The following is a 17,724-nucleotide window of genomic DNA, read 5'->3' as shown; positions in this document are numbered from 1 at the left end:
TGATCATGAACTTCGAATCTTCTGTACATCAAAGGCGATAGCCTTTTACACCCTTTGCATACCCAAAAAAAATTACCTTTTTGGCCTTCGTGTCAAGCTTTCCCTCGTTGACGTGATAGTAGGCGGTACATCCGAAAATCCGGAGCCTCTCATAATCTGCATGCTCCCCTGACCACACCCGATAGGGTGTATCACCGTCCAATGTCGAATGTGGAGACCGTCCAATGTCGAATGTGGAGATCGTCCAATGTCGAATGTGGAGATCGATTCATTATATAGCAAGCTGTAGCAATCGATTCTGCCCACCATTCTTTGCCCAAACCAGCATATGATCGCATACTCACTGCTTTCTCCCGCAGTGTTCGGTTCAGTCTTTCCGCGACCCCATTTTGTTGTGGTGTAGATCTTACTGTCCAGTGTCTGGCAATTCCCTCCTGATCACAGAACTCCTTGAAAGCACTGTCTGTATATTCTGTACCGTTATCAGATCTCAGTGTCTTCAATTTCTTGCCCGTCCTGTTCTCAACCATCGCCTTCCACTTCTTGAATGTCTCAAATACCTCATTCTTATGCTTCAGGAAATAAACCCAAGCATACCTCGAATGATCATCTATGAATGAGACAAAATATCTGGAACCACCCTTGGAAGTTGTCGAAGCCGGACCCCAAACATCCGTGTGCACATAATCTAGTATCCCTCTGCTCTTGTGCTTGCTCCTCAGAAATTGAACCCTGTGCGCCTTTCCATACACACAGTCCTCGCAAAAATCCATGCAAGGCTTCTTCAGATTCTTCAGCAAACCCTCTTTACCAAGCAGATCCAGACCCTTCTCTGACATGTGCCCAAGCCGCCTATGCCATAACCGTGTGTGCTCACATGGGTCTCCACCACTCCCTTCAGCTCCAATTGTTGCATCTCCCGTCACCGTCGTACCCGAGAGAGTATATAGATTACCGTGACGAACACCCTTCATCACTGTTAAGGAACCCCGAACAACCCTCTTCACTCCGTTCTCTGTTACAATCTTGCAACCCCCGGAGTCCAAAGCACCGACTGAGATGAGATTCTTCCGCAAGCCGGGAACGTGTCGTACGTCCGTCAGGGTTCGAACCACTCCATCATGCATCTTGATTTTGATATTACCTAGCCCCACCGTTTTACAAGCATGACTGTTCCCCATCAATACGGTTCCACCATCAATGCTCCTGTAGGTAGTAAACCACTTCCTGTTTGGACACATATGGTAAGAGCAACCAGAATCAAGAATCCACTTCCCGGAGGTATCCTCGCCATCCGTGACGATATAACATTCCTTATTGCTCCCATCCTCTGAAGCGTAGCTCGCCTCTTCCTTGCCTTCTCGTCTTTCAGTCTTGTTGTTGTTCTTTTTCTCACCTACTCTCTTGTTAGAACAATCGACCTTGAAATGCCCAACTTCGCCGCATTTGAAACACGCTCGTCCCGCAAGAGGTCTCGATTTAGATCTAGACTTTCCTCCCTTGCCTTTTCCTCGCTCATTGCCTCTTCCTCTGGCAAACAACCCCTGCGCTTGTTCTTTGTTATCACCAGTGGCCATATCACTAGTTGTAATTTTTCGAAGATCATCCGCTAGAAGCGCCGTTCTAGTGTCATCCATCGATAAATTTTCACCCACAAGCATCAGTGTTTGCACCAGGTTCTCATAAGACTTCGGCAGAGATAGAAGTAGTAGAAGCGCCTGATCCTCATCTTCCACTGTCACCTCAATGTCTTTCAAGTCCGATATGATCCTATCGAATTTGTTGATGTACTCCCGGATTGACAAGCCCTCGTCCATCTTGCAAGTATACAATTTGGATTTTAAATAGATCCGGTTCGTTAGACTCTTCGTCATGAAGGTACTTTCCAACTTCAACCACACGCCCGCAGCCGTTTCCTCCCCGTCCACTAAGAAAGCTACATCCCTTTCAAGGCAAAGGATAATCGACGCCCGTGCTTCCAGATCCAGCTCCTCCCAATCCTCATCAGACATATTTTTATGCTTCTCTCTTCCAGCCAAAGCTTTGTGCAATTTTTGCGAAATCAGCGAATTTTTCATCTGCATCCTCCAATAGGAAAAATCATTCTTCCCATTGAATTTTTCAATCTCGTATTTTCCAACTTTACTTGTTTTACTTGTAGAAGCAGAGTTTTGATGTAATGGTTAGAGGAACTAAATTAAGATGATATCAGAGCAACCTAGATTCAAATCCCACCGGCCACGAATTAAATACGGATTTTTTAAAAATTGACACCGCTACGTGAGTCCAGGTTTCGACCTATAAAAAATGGCGCTCGACCTACAGGGCATGTTAGAATTAATATAAAACTATAATCTTTAATCCGCGCTCGACCTGCGGGGGCATGTTAGAATTAATATAAAACTATAATCCTTAATCCTCACCATAACTTCGGAGTTTTGGTGTAATGGTTAGAGGAACTAAATTTAAGAAAAACTTTGCATCTAACTCTTTTAGATAGTTCCGAAAAAGGTTAGTGTACGTAAAATAGACATTTATTTCGGGCTGCAACTAAAATGGTCGGCAGCTTAGATTTGGAAATTTAAGGGAAGGAGGTGTTGGGTTTATTAATTTGTTGTTTGGATTGAGTCAACGTTTTTTTTAAATACAATATTCATACTAGTTATGTACTCGTTGGACCCATGACTGATTTTATTAGGTATGAATGAGTCTAATTTGGGACGCAAACATGTCGAGAGTTCAGAAACCGAGTTGAAGACTAAATAAGATAAAAAAAGGAATGCTGTAGTCTACTTCCTAGCTAAGGGATGAAGCTCATCGTATCAACAACAGCATGTGATTTTAATAGGGGCGGTGCTGATATCAGACTCTAGAGGTGATAGGAGCACACCCCCAACCACACCCTCCACCACACCTCCTCTCCCTCTATAGTGCATTGGGTCCCACATCAAATTTTTTTAAAAAATTTGATGTGGGGCCCAATGCACTATAGAAGGAGAGGAGGTGTGGTGGAGGGTGTGGTTGGGGGTGTGCCCCTAACATTTCTAGAGTCTGATATCAGCACCGCCCCTATTAAAATCACATGCTGTTGTTGATACGATGAGCTTCATCCCTTAGCTAGGAAGTAGACTACAGCATTCCTTTTTTTATCTTATTTAGTCTTCAACTCGGTTTCTGAACTCTCGACATGTTTGCGTCCCAAATTAGACTCATTCATACCTAATAAAATCAGTCATGGGTCCAACGAGTACATAACTAGTATGAATATTGTATTTAAAAAAAACGTTGACTCAATCCAAACAACAAATTAATAAACCCAACACCTCCTTCCCTTAAATTTCCAAATCTAAGCTGCCGACCATTTTAGTTGCAGCCCGAAATAAATGTCTATTTTACGTACACTAACCTTTTTCGGAACTATCTAAAAGAGTTAGATGCAAAGTTTTTCTTAAATTTAGTTCCTCTAACCATTACACCAAAACTCCGAAGTTATGGTGAGGATTAAGGATTATAGTTTTATATTAATTCTAACATGCCCCCGCAGGTCGAGCGCGGATTAAAGATTATAGTTTTATATTAATTCTAACATGCCCTGTAGGTCGAGCGCCATTTTTTATAGGTCGAAACCTGGACTCACGTAGCGGTGTCAATTTTTAAAAAATCCGTATTTAATTCGTGGCCGGTGGGATTTGAATCTAGGTTGCTCTGATATCATCTTAATTTAGTTCCTCTAACCATTACATCAAAACTCTAAAGTTATGGTGATGATCAATGATTATAGTTTTATATTAATTCTAACAGTTTTAATTGTAAACAACCAGTATTTGTTTAAGCAAACTCATGTGGATTTTGAATAATAACTGAGATGAATATTTGACCAAGAAGGACTTTATTAATATATGATTGGTATCTTAGTCTAATTTTATATATGATTACACGTTTGATAACTGAAAAATTAGTAGAATTTTATAATTATATTGTATTTTAACTTATGCACACATGGATTTTACATTTATCCAAAATTATAAGTGATGAATTTTTTTTTTTTTTGAGGAAATTTTGTAATCCGTATTATTGTAAACATAAACTAATATAACCCGAAATTGTTTACATGAACTTTTACACTTTTTCCAAAAGAAAGGTTCACGAGTTTGGTTCAATTTTGGACGAATTCTGTTGGAGTATTGGTTTGTCCACTAGATTTCATTCTTTGGTGTGACGAAGTTTTTTTGCACTTCTCCATGCAGTTTTAACCCCCATACTTTTTTAACTTTTTGACCCTTTTATATGAAGTAAAAAATTATTATTTAAACTTTAGAAAAATATAAGAAATATTTTTAAAAAAAAATACTATTACATCGTGCGTTAATCTGTTAAATATTTAACTGTAATCTCACAAAATAGTTATACTGAATAGTTACATACAGTTTAAGAATGAAAATAGACAAATCGATGCTTGAGAGTTCACTCATACATGGGTCGTTTAATCATAAAAATTTCTGAAACAAGATGTGTAAAATCTGGACCCATACCCAAACCCGTTAAGAAAGCTCCCGAGACCTCGCACTCACGATACTGCAAAAATAACAGAGAGAGAGAGAGAGAGAGAGAGAGAGAGATACAGAGAATTTGTACTACGCGCACGAGCACAAAGAATGTCATAAACAAGATAGCTCCATTCCCAGCCCCAAACCCGAGACTGTCAAAATCCTCAACTCTCACTCGCTCTAGCCTTAAATAAGTATATATAGATTGCGAAGTCCCCGTGAAAGAGCCCATTTCCTGTTCCGGTTGAGTTTTTCAGTGGAGGAGAAAGAATCAGCTCTCTTTGAGGAGGTTAGTTTTTTCCCCCCTGCTACTTTTTAGTTGTTTATGATAAATTTGGTGCTAATTTTGGTTGGATATGCTTCAATCATTAGATTTCCTGTCATGCACGAACAAAACGTTTCATTCCCTCATTTGGGTTTTTTTTTATGTTTTTATTGTTTACATTTGATTTTTCTTATGTGGGTACTTGCTATTCGTGAAAGTTGTGGTCAATTGATTTTAGCTATATTTATTTAATGATTTGGATTTTTTTTTTCCTTGGTTTTGAGTTTACTTGGCTTTTTTGCAGTTGAAAAAGTTGTGTTTCTTTGGAGTTCGCAATTATTTTTTGTTGGTGGGTTTCTCTTGTTCTTCTTTTTCATTTTCTGTGTTAACTTCCACTTCGAGGGAAATTATTAGGGTATGAAAGTTTCAGAAATTTCGATGCTATTTATAAAGTTTTTCTTTGGTAAGGATTAGGATTATCTGAAATATTGCAGGCCTGGTGTTTCTCATTATCATTCATCAATACTTTTTTTTTAATTATCCGCAATGCCAATTTTATTTATTGTCCCTTTCTTATGTGTGTTTAGGTATTTTTGTTCATCCTCACTGCTGTGTAATTAGTAAATTAGTTAGGAGGAGTTAGGGATTGTTCTCGACTGTGAATATTTCAGAATTTACAGTGAAATTCTATAACTTTTTGCTGATTCAAAGCACACAATTCTTTCTTTGCTTCATTTTATTTAGAAAAAGAAATTACATCAGGTCAAATGAACCATCGCGTCCCTGATTGGGGTATGGAGGATGATCTGAGAACTTTGAGAAGAAAGCAATACCGGGGTAAATTTCTACTCTCCTCTTCTTTTCAACAGCAACTTGAATTTTGGTTTTTCTTTTTTCCCCTGTGATCTTATATGTTTGATCTTAATTTAGACCCGATAATGAACTTGTTGAGCTCTTATGGAGAAACGGGCATGTTGTCATGCAAAGCCAAACTAATCGAAAACCTCAAGCAACGCTGAGACCCGAACCCCAGCCGAAACCTGTTGTCTCTGTGGTAAACTCAAGCAATTTAATGCAAGAAGATGAAACTGCTTCATGGTTCCAATATGCTTTCGATTATCCATTAGAGAAAGAATTGTGCTCGGAATTACTCGATGAAATGCCTATGGCAGATGCTATTGATGCTAACAAACCGAACAAAGAAGTCATCAGAGATGCAGAGAAAAATCCTTTCACAATGCCTCCACCTAAGTCTCAAACTACACGTTTAGGTAATTTTTCTCACTTCTCGAGGCCAATGAGGGGCGATGTGGGAGAATCATCATCTATTAGGACAGTAGGATCGAGTGCTTGTGGGAGTAACCAAGTTCCAAATCAAGGTGATGTGAGCAACAATTTGAGCAGGGGTGTATTTGAAAAAAGGTCAAAAGGCAGAGGACCGATGATTTCGCTTCAAGAAGGAGTTCATGCAAATACATTTGATACTACTGTGACTTCTTCATCCGGTGGGTCTGGTTGTAGTTTTGGGAGGACAACAGGGCAGCAGAGTACGAGCGATCAGAACAACAAGAGAAAGGGGAGAGATGCAGAGGAATCTGAATGCCATAGCGAGGTTGGCTATGAAAATTTATGCATAATTTATATAGAATTTTCGTTTTATCAGTCTATTGATAACTAAATCTTTAACTTGCAAAATTTGTAGGAGGCTGAATATGAATCGATTGAGGCTAAAAAGCACACTCAACGGCCTACATCCACCAGAAAAAGCCGTGCTGCTGAAGTTCACAATCTATCGGAGCGGGTAAGATCTATTGTTTATTTATTGCCTTGAATTCAATACTTAGGTTTCTTTTGTATTGTGCTATTGCCTTGAATTTGATACTTAGGTTTCTTTTGTATTGTGCTCTGACTGTCAGTTCCTTTTGACTACAGAGAAGAAGAGACAGAATTAATGAGAAGATGAAAGCATTGCAAGAACTCATTCCTCATTGCAACAAGGTAAAGTAAACATGAAAATTTTATGTTTTCCTTATGAAATTGGTCCATTTTGATTTAGTTAATATGTTCAATGACAAGTTGCATTATTCTCTGATATCAATGCTCTAAAGTACTATATATCCATGTATGCAATACTGATTGTATGGTAACTGATCGATTTTCAGTCAGACAAAGCTTCGATGCTAGACGAGGCAATTGAGTACTTAAAGTCGCTACAACTACAACTTCAGGTATGAACTTTCTACTATGCAATCTTCTGTATTCCTCTCTTTTTCTTGTATGAATAATATGGGCTAAGGCCCTCTTTTTCCCTGGAAAAAAACTACAACTTCAGGTATTTAAAACCATATAGTGTCTTTAGAGAATAACGGGTTTCATATGAAATATGAGGGGATTCTCCGCATAGAATGCCATGGTTGAATCCTAGCCAAGTGTGGCTATGGGGAATTCTCTCCACCTTTATTCACTTGGCTGAGACTCGGTCACATATATTGTTGTATACGAGAGAATCCCTTCATTGTTGTAAACGAGAAAATCCCTTCATACATCATATGATATCCATTTTCCAATTTAGGTAACTACCTTGCTGGTCCTAGCAAAATCTAACCTATGTCCGTGTATTATTATTTCCATGTCTCAGCTAATGTGGATGGGGAGCGGCATGGCACCAATGATGTTTCCGGGCATACAACAGTACATGCCACGGGTGGGTGTAGGCATGGGTCATACTTCTATTCCCCCCATCAATAACCCAATGCAATTATCAAGAACCCCACTTGTCAATCATTCTATGCCCTCATCGGCTCCTTCGAACCAAATGCCAATGTGCCCATCTCCGTCCTTGAATCCAGCTAATTTCCAAAATGTCCATCATATCCCAGAACCATATGCTCGGTACTTTGGCTTCTCCCACATGCAACTGCCTCCCCAGGTTTGTGGGCCTCTTGTTACTTAATTGTTATCTATGCTTCTTTTGCCTACAAAAATTGGGTCTGAGCCTGGTATTATAATCATTGCAGGCTGTAAATTTATATTCATATGGATCTCAAATGGTGCAACAGCAGAATCAGACAGCAGCGGTTGCTGGAAGTAGTAGCTTGCCGACATCTGGTATTCCGATGGAGAATCTACAAAATGGTCACTCTGGTAAGATTGCAATGCAACTAGCGCGTTTTACAGTTCGTTAACTTTCTTTTACCAGTAAATAGTAATTCACCTCTTTTGTTAAATGGTAACCGCTACGAATTGTGGCATTGAACTTAACCATTGAGATTGATTCATCTTTTACCTTAGCCTTCCCATTAAAGCGGGCCTGGTGTAGGGTACTAGAGTGTGAAGTGGTGGTTAAATTTTTTAAAGTAAATGATTTTTGAAGTATATGAATTCATACTCTTAAAACTTGCGCTTTAACTTGTAACTTAGAAGGATATCAATTTAGTGCATTTTACGCTTCTTCTACTGGTAACATTTATAGATAATTGCAGTATGTGTCTGTTTATATGTGCATTATATCTATCTAGATAGAGCATATCAAACTTTGCACCTTTTCACTCCCCGTATCTCCCTCTAACCACTGCACCAACCACCTCTTGGTTGCAATTCATTTTTTAGCATCTATATAAAAAAGAAAACTCCATACGTTATTGTTCTGCCTGGCATCTGCTATTTACCTACTTTAATAAATCAAATAACTTAGCTGAACTAATATGGTTTGATACATGGCAATGATGATAGAAAGTGACTGAAGCTAGATAACACCAATAAATTCTAGCCTTTAGTGACCACTTCTTTTTTAGTTTCTTTGTCTGTCTAGTTCTTATCGTTTTCATTCACCGATATCCATCCTTCAAAGTTTATTATCTAGCCATGTCCTAGTGGCAGATATGCAAGGTAAGTCACTATCATTTAAGCTTTATGTGTCTTCTTCTTGGTGTGGACAGGTTAACACATCGTAATTATCGATAAGGAACATTTTGGAGTGTGAAGTTGATGATCTCCCCACTTTTAGATGTATCTCTCGAGGGAATGTTAATCTCGTAGTACTTTATTGAGCAGATAAATTCATGCATAATTGTAATGATCAAGTGTCTTTCTATAGCTTTGTCATCTAGGTTTTCTTCCTCATTTCTTGACTAGTACAACCCCATTCTTGTGTAATTTTCATTCAAAGATTGCTGGATTCAGCAACTGTAAAAATATTGTTTGTGATGTACTATCTGTTTCCTACATAAGAGCTTTAGCGAGTTCATATTTCTTGTTCTTTGTTCTTGTCTTCATGGATGACTGTACTTCATCTCCATATTTTCCTTTACCGTAATATATTTTATTTCTCATGACTCATGGCCATTTCAGAACTGAAAGCAAATTCTCTTAGTAATTTTTTATGACATTGCAAAGATCTGTGCTCACTCGTCAAGATTAGTATGTTAATTTATCTTCTAATCCTTCTTCCTTAGCTCTTTCTATTGTGCTTATCTCTCTTGTCTTCTCATTTTCTGTGTATATTTCATATCTATTTCCTCTTGTTAATAGATCGTGTCTTGGTTTCTTAAGACAAATTACTGGAAATTTCTTATTCTATGAAACATGACCATCATTTGATCCTATCACCATCTTAGATTAAACTCAAATTTGGTTTTTCTCGTCACCTAAATCAAATTTGGTTTATCTCATCACCTAAAGTAATAACAATTTATTTAAGTTCTGCTCCTTCTCATAATCACCATGTTCCTTACATGGGGTTGTAGGTCGTAAAAAATGATCTCAAATTTGTATTGATTGAATTGTGTATTACAAATTAGAAATCTCTTTTACACAGAAGAAGAGAGAATAGATCTGATCTCTCTTTTGTTTAACGTGGGGTCTTTTGGGACGAAAGGATGCCTCACTTGATACTTGAATTAAGTTTGCTTCCCGTTGACGGTTCGAACAAGGTTGTGAACAAACTTCCTCGTATGGTAGAAGTTTTGTTTTTTGGAGTTCGAGTACCCGAGCTAGAGTTTGAAAGCCGACAAAGACTTGATTGCTTATAGGCCGAGAGCACCAAAAATCTCCAAGTTCGGTTCCCTTTTTGGTAGCCATTAGGGGCTCTTTATAGAAAAGAACGGCATGTAACCACCTCCTAGGAACGTGGGAAGTGAGCATAACCACTTTCACGTTTTAAGCTTTAGTGGTTGACTTGGTCAAGCGGTGCAGGCGGACTTGACGTTCAGGCGAGCTTGATGAACTTGCAAGCGAGTTGGAACGTGCAGGAAAACCTCATAGGCGAACTTAAATGTTTAGGCGAACTTAACTTTGTTCAGGCGAAGCTTAGTGTTCAGGCGAAATTAATTCTGCATGGTTGACTCAGGCGAAGCCACGTTATCAGGCGAACTTGGCTTTGCTCGCAAAGTCAAGTATTCAGGTGAACTTGAATCTGCATGAGCCGTTCAGACGACCAAGCGAACTTGGCTTTGCTCGCAGAGTCAAGTATTCAGACGAACTTGACTTTGTGTTCGGAGTCAAGTATTCAGGCGAACTTGACTTTGTTCATGCGAACTTGAATGTTCAAGCGGAGTCAAGCATTCAGGAGAACTTGACTTTGTTCATGCGAACCTCATGCGAACCCCAATGTTCAGACGGAGTCAAGTATTCAAGCGAACTTCACTTTGTTCATGCGAACCTCAATGTTTAGGTGATCTTTTGAGTTTCCTTTGTTAGGAATAATGGCAATTTTATTTGCCTATAGGGATTGCAGAAGAAAAACAGGCTGGCCAGAATTATTCCTCATACAAATCTGACAACTTGGCTATTTGCTGATTCTCAAATTATTTCACTCACCAAACTGAGAGAAAACATAGGTTCATCACCTTTGTACTGAAGTTCTGAGTTGTACCAGAAACTCATCAAACAAGGGGGATATTATTCTATTCCTCCTCAAATTTAAAACATTATCAGCTCCCTTCTGGCATTTCCTAGGATCTCAATAAGACTCCAGTCCTTCAACATGCAATATTTTTAAGGAATTAGTTGTGTCTGCTGTTAACTGACCAGGTGTGTAGGTGAGAAGCAAGTACAAATATTTCCTTAAAAAATATATATATAATCTATATGTGCAAGTAGTGCTTGCTCTTATTGCTTGGCCATTTTCTGACACAAAATACCTGCATAAAATATTTTCTCACTGGCTCCTCATGGAAAGAAATATACCCCATATGATGATTCTGATCGCTTCCTCTCTTTATAGTATCTTATGCTGATGATCCTATCTCTGCGGCATGTTGGTTCTCTGATTTTAAACTATGTGGGTCCTTGAAGGCCTTGATGTCTCAGTCTCTAAAAAGAAAATCCTATGGAGGGTCCTCTGTATAAAAATATATATGTAAGGAAGAAGTAGATCATGACATCTATTTTGGTGCAAATTTTGAAGTTGATGATTGTACTGATACAGATATCTATTTGAACTAATACAACATTGGTGATAAAACAATAGCTTGTTTGCGCTGATACAATATTATTGATTATATTGATACCGTATTTTAATTGTATTGATTTAGAATTGATAGCTGTGATTTTCTATAGAGGACCCTTGGTAGAGTTTTCTTCATCCAAAGACTCCTCCATGTCGTGGGGTCTCTCTCCTTTTGAACGGAGGTGATAAAAGGAGAACATGTTTTGGAAGTACAACTGAATAGTCTTGATAAAAAAAAGAGAGAGATAAGACATAGAATAATCATCAACACCCATCCAATTACTGGGGTTTTGTTTTGTTTTTTAGACTCTTCGTCTTGATGTTTCAAGCCATTGAAAGAGACTGAGGATAGTGGGTAGGGCCAGTGCATTTGTGGTTCACATCTCTTTAGCTTTCCCCCTATCCACAAACTTGAATTCTAGTGTGCCCATTGGCCCTCTTTAGATTTTTCTCCTATTCAGTATAATTCTGTTTTATCCAGTATCAGGTTCTCTGTTAAAAGTCTTTTTTCACTGTACCATAACTTTGAGATTATGATATGTATTGAGAGTTTGTACTTCATATCTTAACAAATTATGCAGGTTTAAGGTTGTTTTTTCTATGAAGGTCAAGATTTTTTGTTGTTGGTAGTCTTTGATCAATAAATAATTCTTAGCTTAATTAAATTAATCAGACTCGGCGACTCGATGTTGCATATTAAACATTTGTTTAGTCTGAACTAATCATATGCATTATTATAAAACTCTACTCTATAGTTAATTATATAAATGTTAAGCTTCTTTAGAGAATATACGTGAGTACAGTTTGTGGGATTCCAGTCACTTTCAGTCCTTATCTCTGAAGATTGGAATTGAATCCAGTCATGTTCTGATTTATTAAAAGGATGATGACTACATGCACTTCCATGTGCATGCATCTACATAGACTACATTAAAGGCAACCACTTCACAATCAGAGTTCACCTTATCTTTTATATCACGAACATCTATTACAGGTTCTATGGCCCTCAACATATAACATTTAAGTTGACAAAATGTCTTCAGTATTTTTGTGACCAATGACTTCAAAGTTTAATCAAGCACATGATGGCTAATCACAACTTATTTAGATTAAACAATAGCTTATGCTAAAGATATTTGTTGTGACTGATGCTTTGAGAAACCAAACCAACGAACGCCGAGAGAAAGACCAAACAAAACACAAACACCAAGGTTTTACGTGGTTCGGCAAATTGCCTACGTCCACGGGGCAAGAAGGGGGTGGGTTTTCACTAATAGAGAAGGAGAGTACAAATTGAGATTACAAATCGCTCAAACGAACCAACTAATCTCACCAACAAATCTCTCAATCTCTCAACCAATAACCCTAACAAATAGCTCAGAAAGATCTCTCTTTTTCTGTGCTCCAAAACCCCAAAACTCTCCTCACAAAACCCTCAAATCGTATTGGTATTTATACCAAAACAGAAACCCAAACAGACTGCAAATAGGAACCTGAACTTTCCAAAAAACCCGTCATAAGTCGACTTATCAGTCTGCATAAGTCGACTTGGCAGAGCGAAAAACAGCAACTGGAGAAGAGATCATAAGTCGACTTATCAGACCTGATAAGTCGACTTGGCAGAGCAAAAAACCAACAATCCAGAGCAGAACGTAAGTCGACTCATGCACCAACATAAGTCGACTTACCATAAGTCGACTTATGCCTGTGCATGAGTCGACTTATGACCAAAAATCTGCTTTTTCCAATTCTTCTCCACAATTCTCCACCTCGGCGAAGTTTTCCCAAAACTGAGCCGACACCAACCAAACAAATGCCTCACATGCTGAGACCCAAATGAGAGTGTGAACACTCACCCCAAATGTCGATGTCGCTCACCAAATCGGCTGCATCAAAATGACTGCCTACGTATCCTTTGCCCAAGGAATCAAGCCTTCACGTAGTTCACCCAAACGGCCTCCAAAGGCCCTCAATCAAATAGAAAAGTCTGCAACTCTTCTCCAATATCACCAAACGATCTGCAACTGATAGTATTCCCAATGACCCCAAATTGAGACAAATCAAACACCTCCACCTGAGGTAAACCAATGGCCATATCCAAACTATATCTACCAGCTGCAACTGAATCCAAAACCAATCCATCATCTGCATCCAAAACCAAATGATCTCCAACCTGTGTCACCTTAGCTGGAATCCCAAATGACGCAGTATGATCTGGAGTATGTGGAGTAATCTCCACCCAACGTGGAGTAGCATCACTCTCCACCTGCTGCGATATCCAAATGACCTGATCAACACTCTCCACCTGCCGAGAGTCAAAAGTGACATACCTGCTCAGAACAAAATCAGAAGCTCCCAAACGATAATCAACTGAGCCTCCGAACCCCAAACGCGCAATCGGATCCAATCTCACATCCACGATGTGACCAAATGCTGGGTATCCAAATATCCGACGCGACCCAAAATCTGAAGCAGCTCCACCAGATCTAATAACTCCTAAAGCAGCAGTCGGCGACCTATGCATAAGATGACCCAAATATGTCGAAGCCCGCACACCAATGCCAATGCTCGACATCAAACGCCGATCCTCCTCCAGAAAGGAACGACCCATCGAAACTGTCATCTCATCTCGTCGCCCCAAAGTCTCCACACCAATGAAGTGTCTCCTATTGCCGTGAGCTCGGCACCAACGCAAGAAAGGACCCCTACCAAAGCTGAAACAATGAGTTACCTTTCTGCCAATACACTTCTTCCAATTGTTGTTGACTTCTAGGACTTTACACCAACGGGAACTGGTCGCGACCCAATAATGCCTAGAACAATCACCAACTGTGGAAACCAAGATACGATTACCTCCCAATGATGCCTCCTTGGAAGGCCCCCAAATGCCTGACTGAACACCTCCAAAAAGACCCCTCGCTCGATGGATAGAAGTGCCAAACTCCACCACGGTCTCGCTCATCCTAATGTGCTCACAGGACTTCAATCTGCAGGTCATAGCACTCCTCAACAACCAATGCACGGTATTACCAATCATATACCCCAGCACCAAACAATGCCACAGTCTAGCCGAATCTGATGAAGTCGTCATTTCCCTATCAATCACCGTGCTTCCGTGCAAATAATACAAATTTCTTCTTCTGACGCCCTTCATCACAATCATGGACCCAAATGTAACCTTCAAGCGTGCATCCGCCAAGGTCACCCTATAGCCAGCTGCCTCCAAAGCTCCAAGTGAAATGATGTTCTTCTTCAACTGAGGAACGAACCTCACTCCAACCAACTCCCGAATCACCCCGTCACTCATCCTGATCCGAACAGTACCAATACCACCAATAGAGCATTTGTGATCATTCCCCATGAGCACGAAATCCCCTCTTTCCAACTCCTGAAAGCTGGAGAACCAATCCCTCCTAGGGCAAATGTGGTATGTAGCACCCGAATCCAATATCCACTCTGTAGAGTAGGCAACACAAACTGACGGCAGTGCAGATAACGAGTAGCCCGAAGAATCCGAATCTGAATCGTTGCCACTAGCCTTGACAACATTCGCCTCTGAAGCTTGAATAGCTTTTCCCTTATTCTTCCCGGCTCGATCAACTAACTTTGGGCAATCGGCTTTCCAATGTCCATCTTCTTTGCAAAAGGCACATTGATTCTTACGAACTCCAAGATGTGCCCCTCTAGACTGCGACCTCCCACTACGGTTTGGACCCTTTGCTCTTGCGACCAACGCCCCCGCTACCGGCTCAAACGAAGTCTCCTTATCCTTCTTTCGAAGCTGATAATTCACAAGTGCAGCGGTGACCTCACTATACGAAAGAGATGCCTTCCCATTAATAAGAGTAAGAACGAAGGTCTCATATTCCTCGTCAGGCAAGGAACTCAATAGCAACAACGCCTTGTCCTCATCTTCAATCTTAACATCCACATTCGCCAAATCCGCAAGAAGCTTCGTGTAGTGGTTCATGTGATCACCAATGGAGGTTCCTTTCTTCAACTGGAAGCGGTAAAGCCTCCTCTTCAAATGCAAGCGATTCTCCACACTCTTGGTCAAATACTTGCTCTCAAGGATCTCCCAAATCTTCTTTGCAGAAGTCTCATTGATCACATCATACTTTAGATCTTGAGTGAGACAAGACCTAATCACACCACACGCCGTTCGATTCATCTTTTTCCAAACCTTCTCATCAATGTTGTCCGGTTTCCCGTCCAACTCCAACGTATCTTCCAAATTTTGCGCGTTGAGCGCATCCATGACTTCGCATCGCCAAAGTCCAAAATTGTTTGTGCCATTGAACTTTTCCACATCAATCTTCATTGAGTGGATATTCAAGCTTTGGACGGTCTTCACGCCGGAAGTACTGCCCACAACTCCTTCTTTCTCGGCCATAATCCTCAAGGCACCACCAAACCAATGCGGAAACAAACGAGAAATAGATCCAAACTGAAAAAGACGAGATTTTTACAAAAAAAGATCCCACCTTTATCACCAAACGAAGCCCTAGATGAACTTCCAAAGCGATCTACTCCTCCAAATAGCCCAAGCGTTGCCCGTGCTCTGATACCACTTGTTGTGACTGATGCTTTGAGAAACCAAACCAACGAACGCCGAGAGAAAGACCAAACAAAACACAAACACCAAGGTTTTACGTGGTTCGGCAAATTGCCTACGTCCACGGGGCAAGAAGGGGGGGGGTTTTCACTAATAGAGAAGGAGAGTACAAATTGAGATTACAAATCGCTCAAACGAACCAACTAATCTCACCAACAAATCTCTCAATCTCTCAACCAATAACCCTAACAAATAGCTCAGAAAGATCTCTCTTTTTCTGTGCTCCAAAACCCCAAAACTCTCCTCACAAAACCCTCAAATCGTATTGGTATTTATACCAAAACAGAAACCCAAACAGACTGCAAATAGGAACCTAAACTTTCCAAAAAACCCGTCATAAGTCGACTTATCAGTCTGCATAAGTCGACTTGGCAGAGCGAAAAACAGCAACTGGAGAAGAGATCATAAGTCGACTTATCAGACCTGATAAGTCGACTTGGCAGAGCAAAAAACCAACAATCCAGAGCAGAACGTAAGTCGACTCATGCACCAACATAAGTCGACTTACCATAAGTCGACTTATGCCTGTGCATGAGTCGACTTATGACCAAAAATCTGCTTTTTCCAATTCTTCTCCACAATATTGATAAGGGGTTGTAGGACTACATGATAATAAATAAAGCCAAAAGGGTGTTTTCACGTCAAATATAGAACTTTTATCATTAGTCAAGATGGATTGTGACCATCATGTTAAACTTACAGGCTCCCAAAAGGATATCAAGTGCAACAGAAAATAGAAAAGGCCAGTTCATAAACCACTTGGTTTGGGTTAATCAACTGTACTATAAATTTTATGCTATTTTTATAATACAAGAGTGAAGCATTTTCCGAAAATGGAGAACATGTCTCTGTCTTGTAGTATTTGAAGAGTATAACCGTAATATATTTAGCAATATTGTATTAATTAGTCTTTCTTGCTATCCGGTAAGTTGTAGGTTTTGCTGGTTCTCTCTTGCATTGAAAGGCATCTCCTTCCATCTTTCAAGGTGAGAGAGGAGATGTTGTTCCTCATTGACAGCTCAGAGTTGATCACCTTCTCATGTATAGAATCACAGAGCTTATCATGGTTGATATGTTGGCTTAGCTGAAGCAATCAGATGATTACAATTTAAATGGTCAGCAAATTTCAAGACAACAGAAGATAACAATAGAGCGGACAGGACAGCTTTTATGGTAATAAGATATTAGGAAATCATTTGAAAATGGGAGATGTGTGCCTGAATATTTTATGCATGTTGCCAGATGGTTGTTTTCTTAAACTTATGAAGACACTTAAATTAATAATTATAGCATATAAGATTCTTTGTTGAAGATTAATGTTTGACTACCATAGCCTCATCGGAAAATTGAAAAAAGAGATGGAAGTTAAAAGTATATTCCTCAAAAAGGATAGAGTTGAATGTAAAGTTAAATTCCACACCTCGCAAGTTAAAAGAAGGGTGTTGCTACAGGGACACCAAATGGGGAGGGGTGATGTGACCCCCCCTGAATGCATGATGCACTGTTCATGAACAGTGCATCATGTATTCACGGGGGACACATCACATGTCCCCCCTTGGGTCTCCTATTTGGGATCTCTGATGCATTTTTGTTAAAAGAAAGAGTGAGGCTTAATTGAATTTGACAGCTCTTTGGTTTCTATAATGGTTAGAATCTAATTGGAATACTCTTTGAGTTCACTTTACTGCATCAAAACTCTAAAGTGATTGTAATTAAAACTGTAATTAATCTTGTTCAAGAGATAAAAGTGTTGGGGATTCGAAACAATCAAATCGAATACGTGCCCTTCCGGACCTTGTGTTTGAGAGTAGAAAAGTAGGAAAATCACCGCAAACAAAAGATAAAATTT

The 17,724-nt window shown here is 39.7% G+C and overlaps 1 protein-coding gene across 3 annotated transcripts; it reads left to right on the top strand.

Moving 5' to 3' along the window:
* Window positions 5,634-16,893, top strand: LOC109833058 (transcription factor PIF4-like). Of its 3 annotated transcripts, none has more exons than XM_020400601.1 (8): window positions 5,634-5,649; window positions 5,743-6,424; window positions 6,515-6,613; window positions 6,745-6,810; window positions 6,975-7,040; window positions 7,451-7,741; window positions 7,830-7,956; window positions 16,811-16,893. In XM_020400601.1, exons 2-8 carry the CDS (start codon window positions 5,792-5,794, stop codon window positions 16,834-16,836), a joined length of 1,308 nt encoding a protein of 435 aa, XP_020256190.1. In that variant the 5' UTR covers window positions 5,634-5,649; window positions 5,743-5,791; the 3' UTR covers window positions 16,837-16,893. The 3 variants fall into 3 exon arrangements, with proteins under 3 accessions (XP_020256190.1, XP_020256189.1, XP_020256191.1); XM_020400600.1 differs by having other exon boundaries at window positions 16,805-16,892; XM_020400602.1 differs by lacking the exon at window positions 16,811-16,893 and adding an exon at window positions 8,751-9,065.

The sequence above is a fragment of the Asparagus officinalis genome, chromosome 3 (genome assembly GCF_001876935.1).
Source record: "Asparagus officinalis chromosome 3, Aspof.V1, whole genome shotgun sequence".
NCBI classification, from domain to species: Eukaryota; Viridiplantae; Streptophyta; class Magnoliopsida; order Asparagales; family Asparagaceae; genus Asparagus; species Asparagus officinalis.
The sequence above is the reverse complement of the archived record's forward strand: the minus strand, read 5'-3'. Positions and strand labels throughout refer to the sequence as shown.

Bases quoted from the DNA above. Each gene is read 5' to 3' on its own strand.
- LOC109833058 (XM_020400600.1), top strand. From the start codon at position 5,792: ATGCAAAGCCAAACTAATCGAAAACCTCAAGCAACGCTGAGACCCGAA. The intron at 6,425-6,514 runs GTTGGCTATGAA...CAAAATTTGTAG, and splicing joins AATCTGAATGCCATAGCGAG to GAGGCTGAATATGAATCGAT. The intron at 6,811-6,974 runs GTAAAGTAAACA...ATCGATTTTCAG, and splicing joins TCATTCCTCATTGCAACAAG to TCAGACAAAGCTTCGATGCT.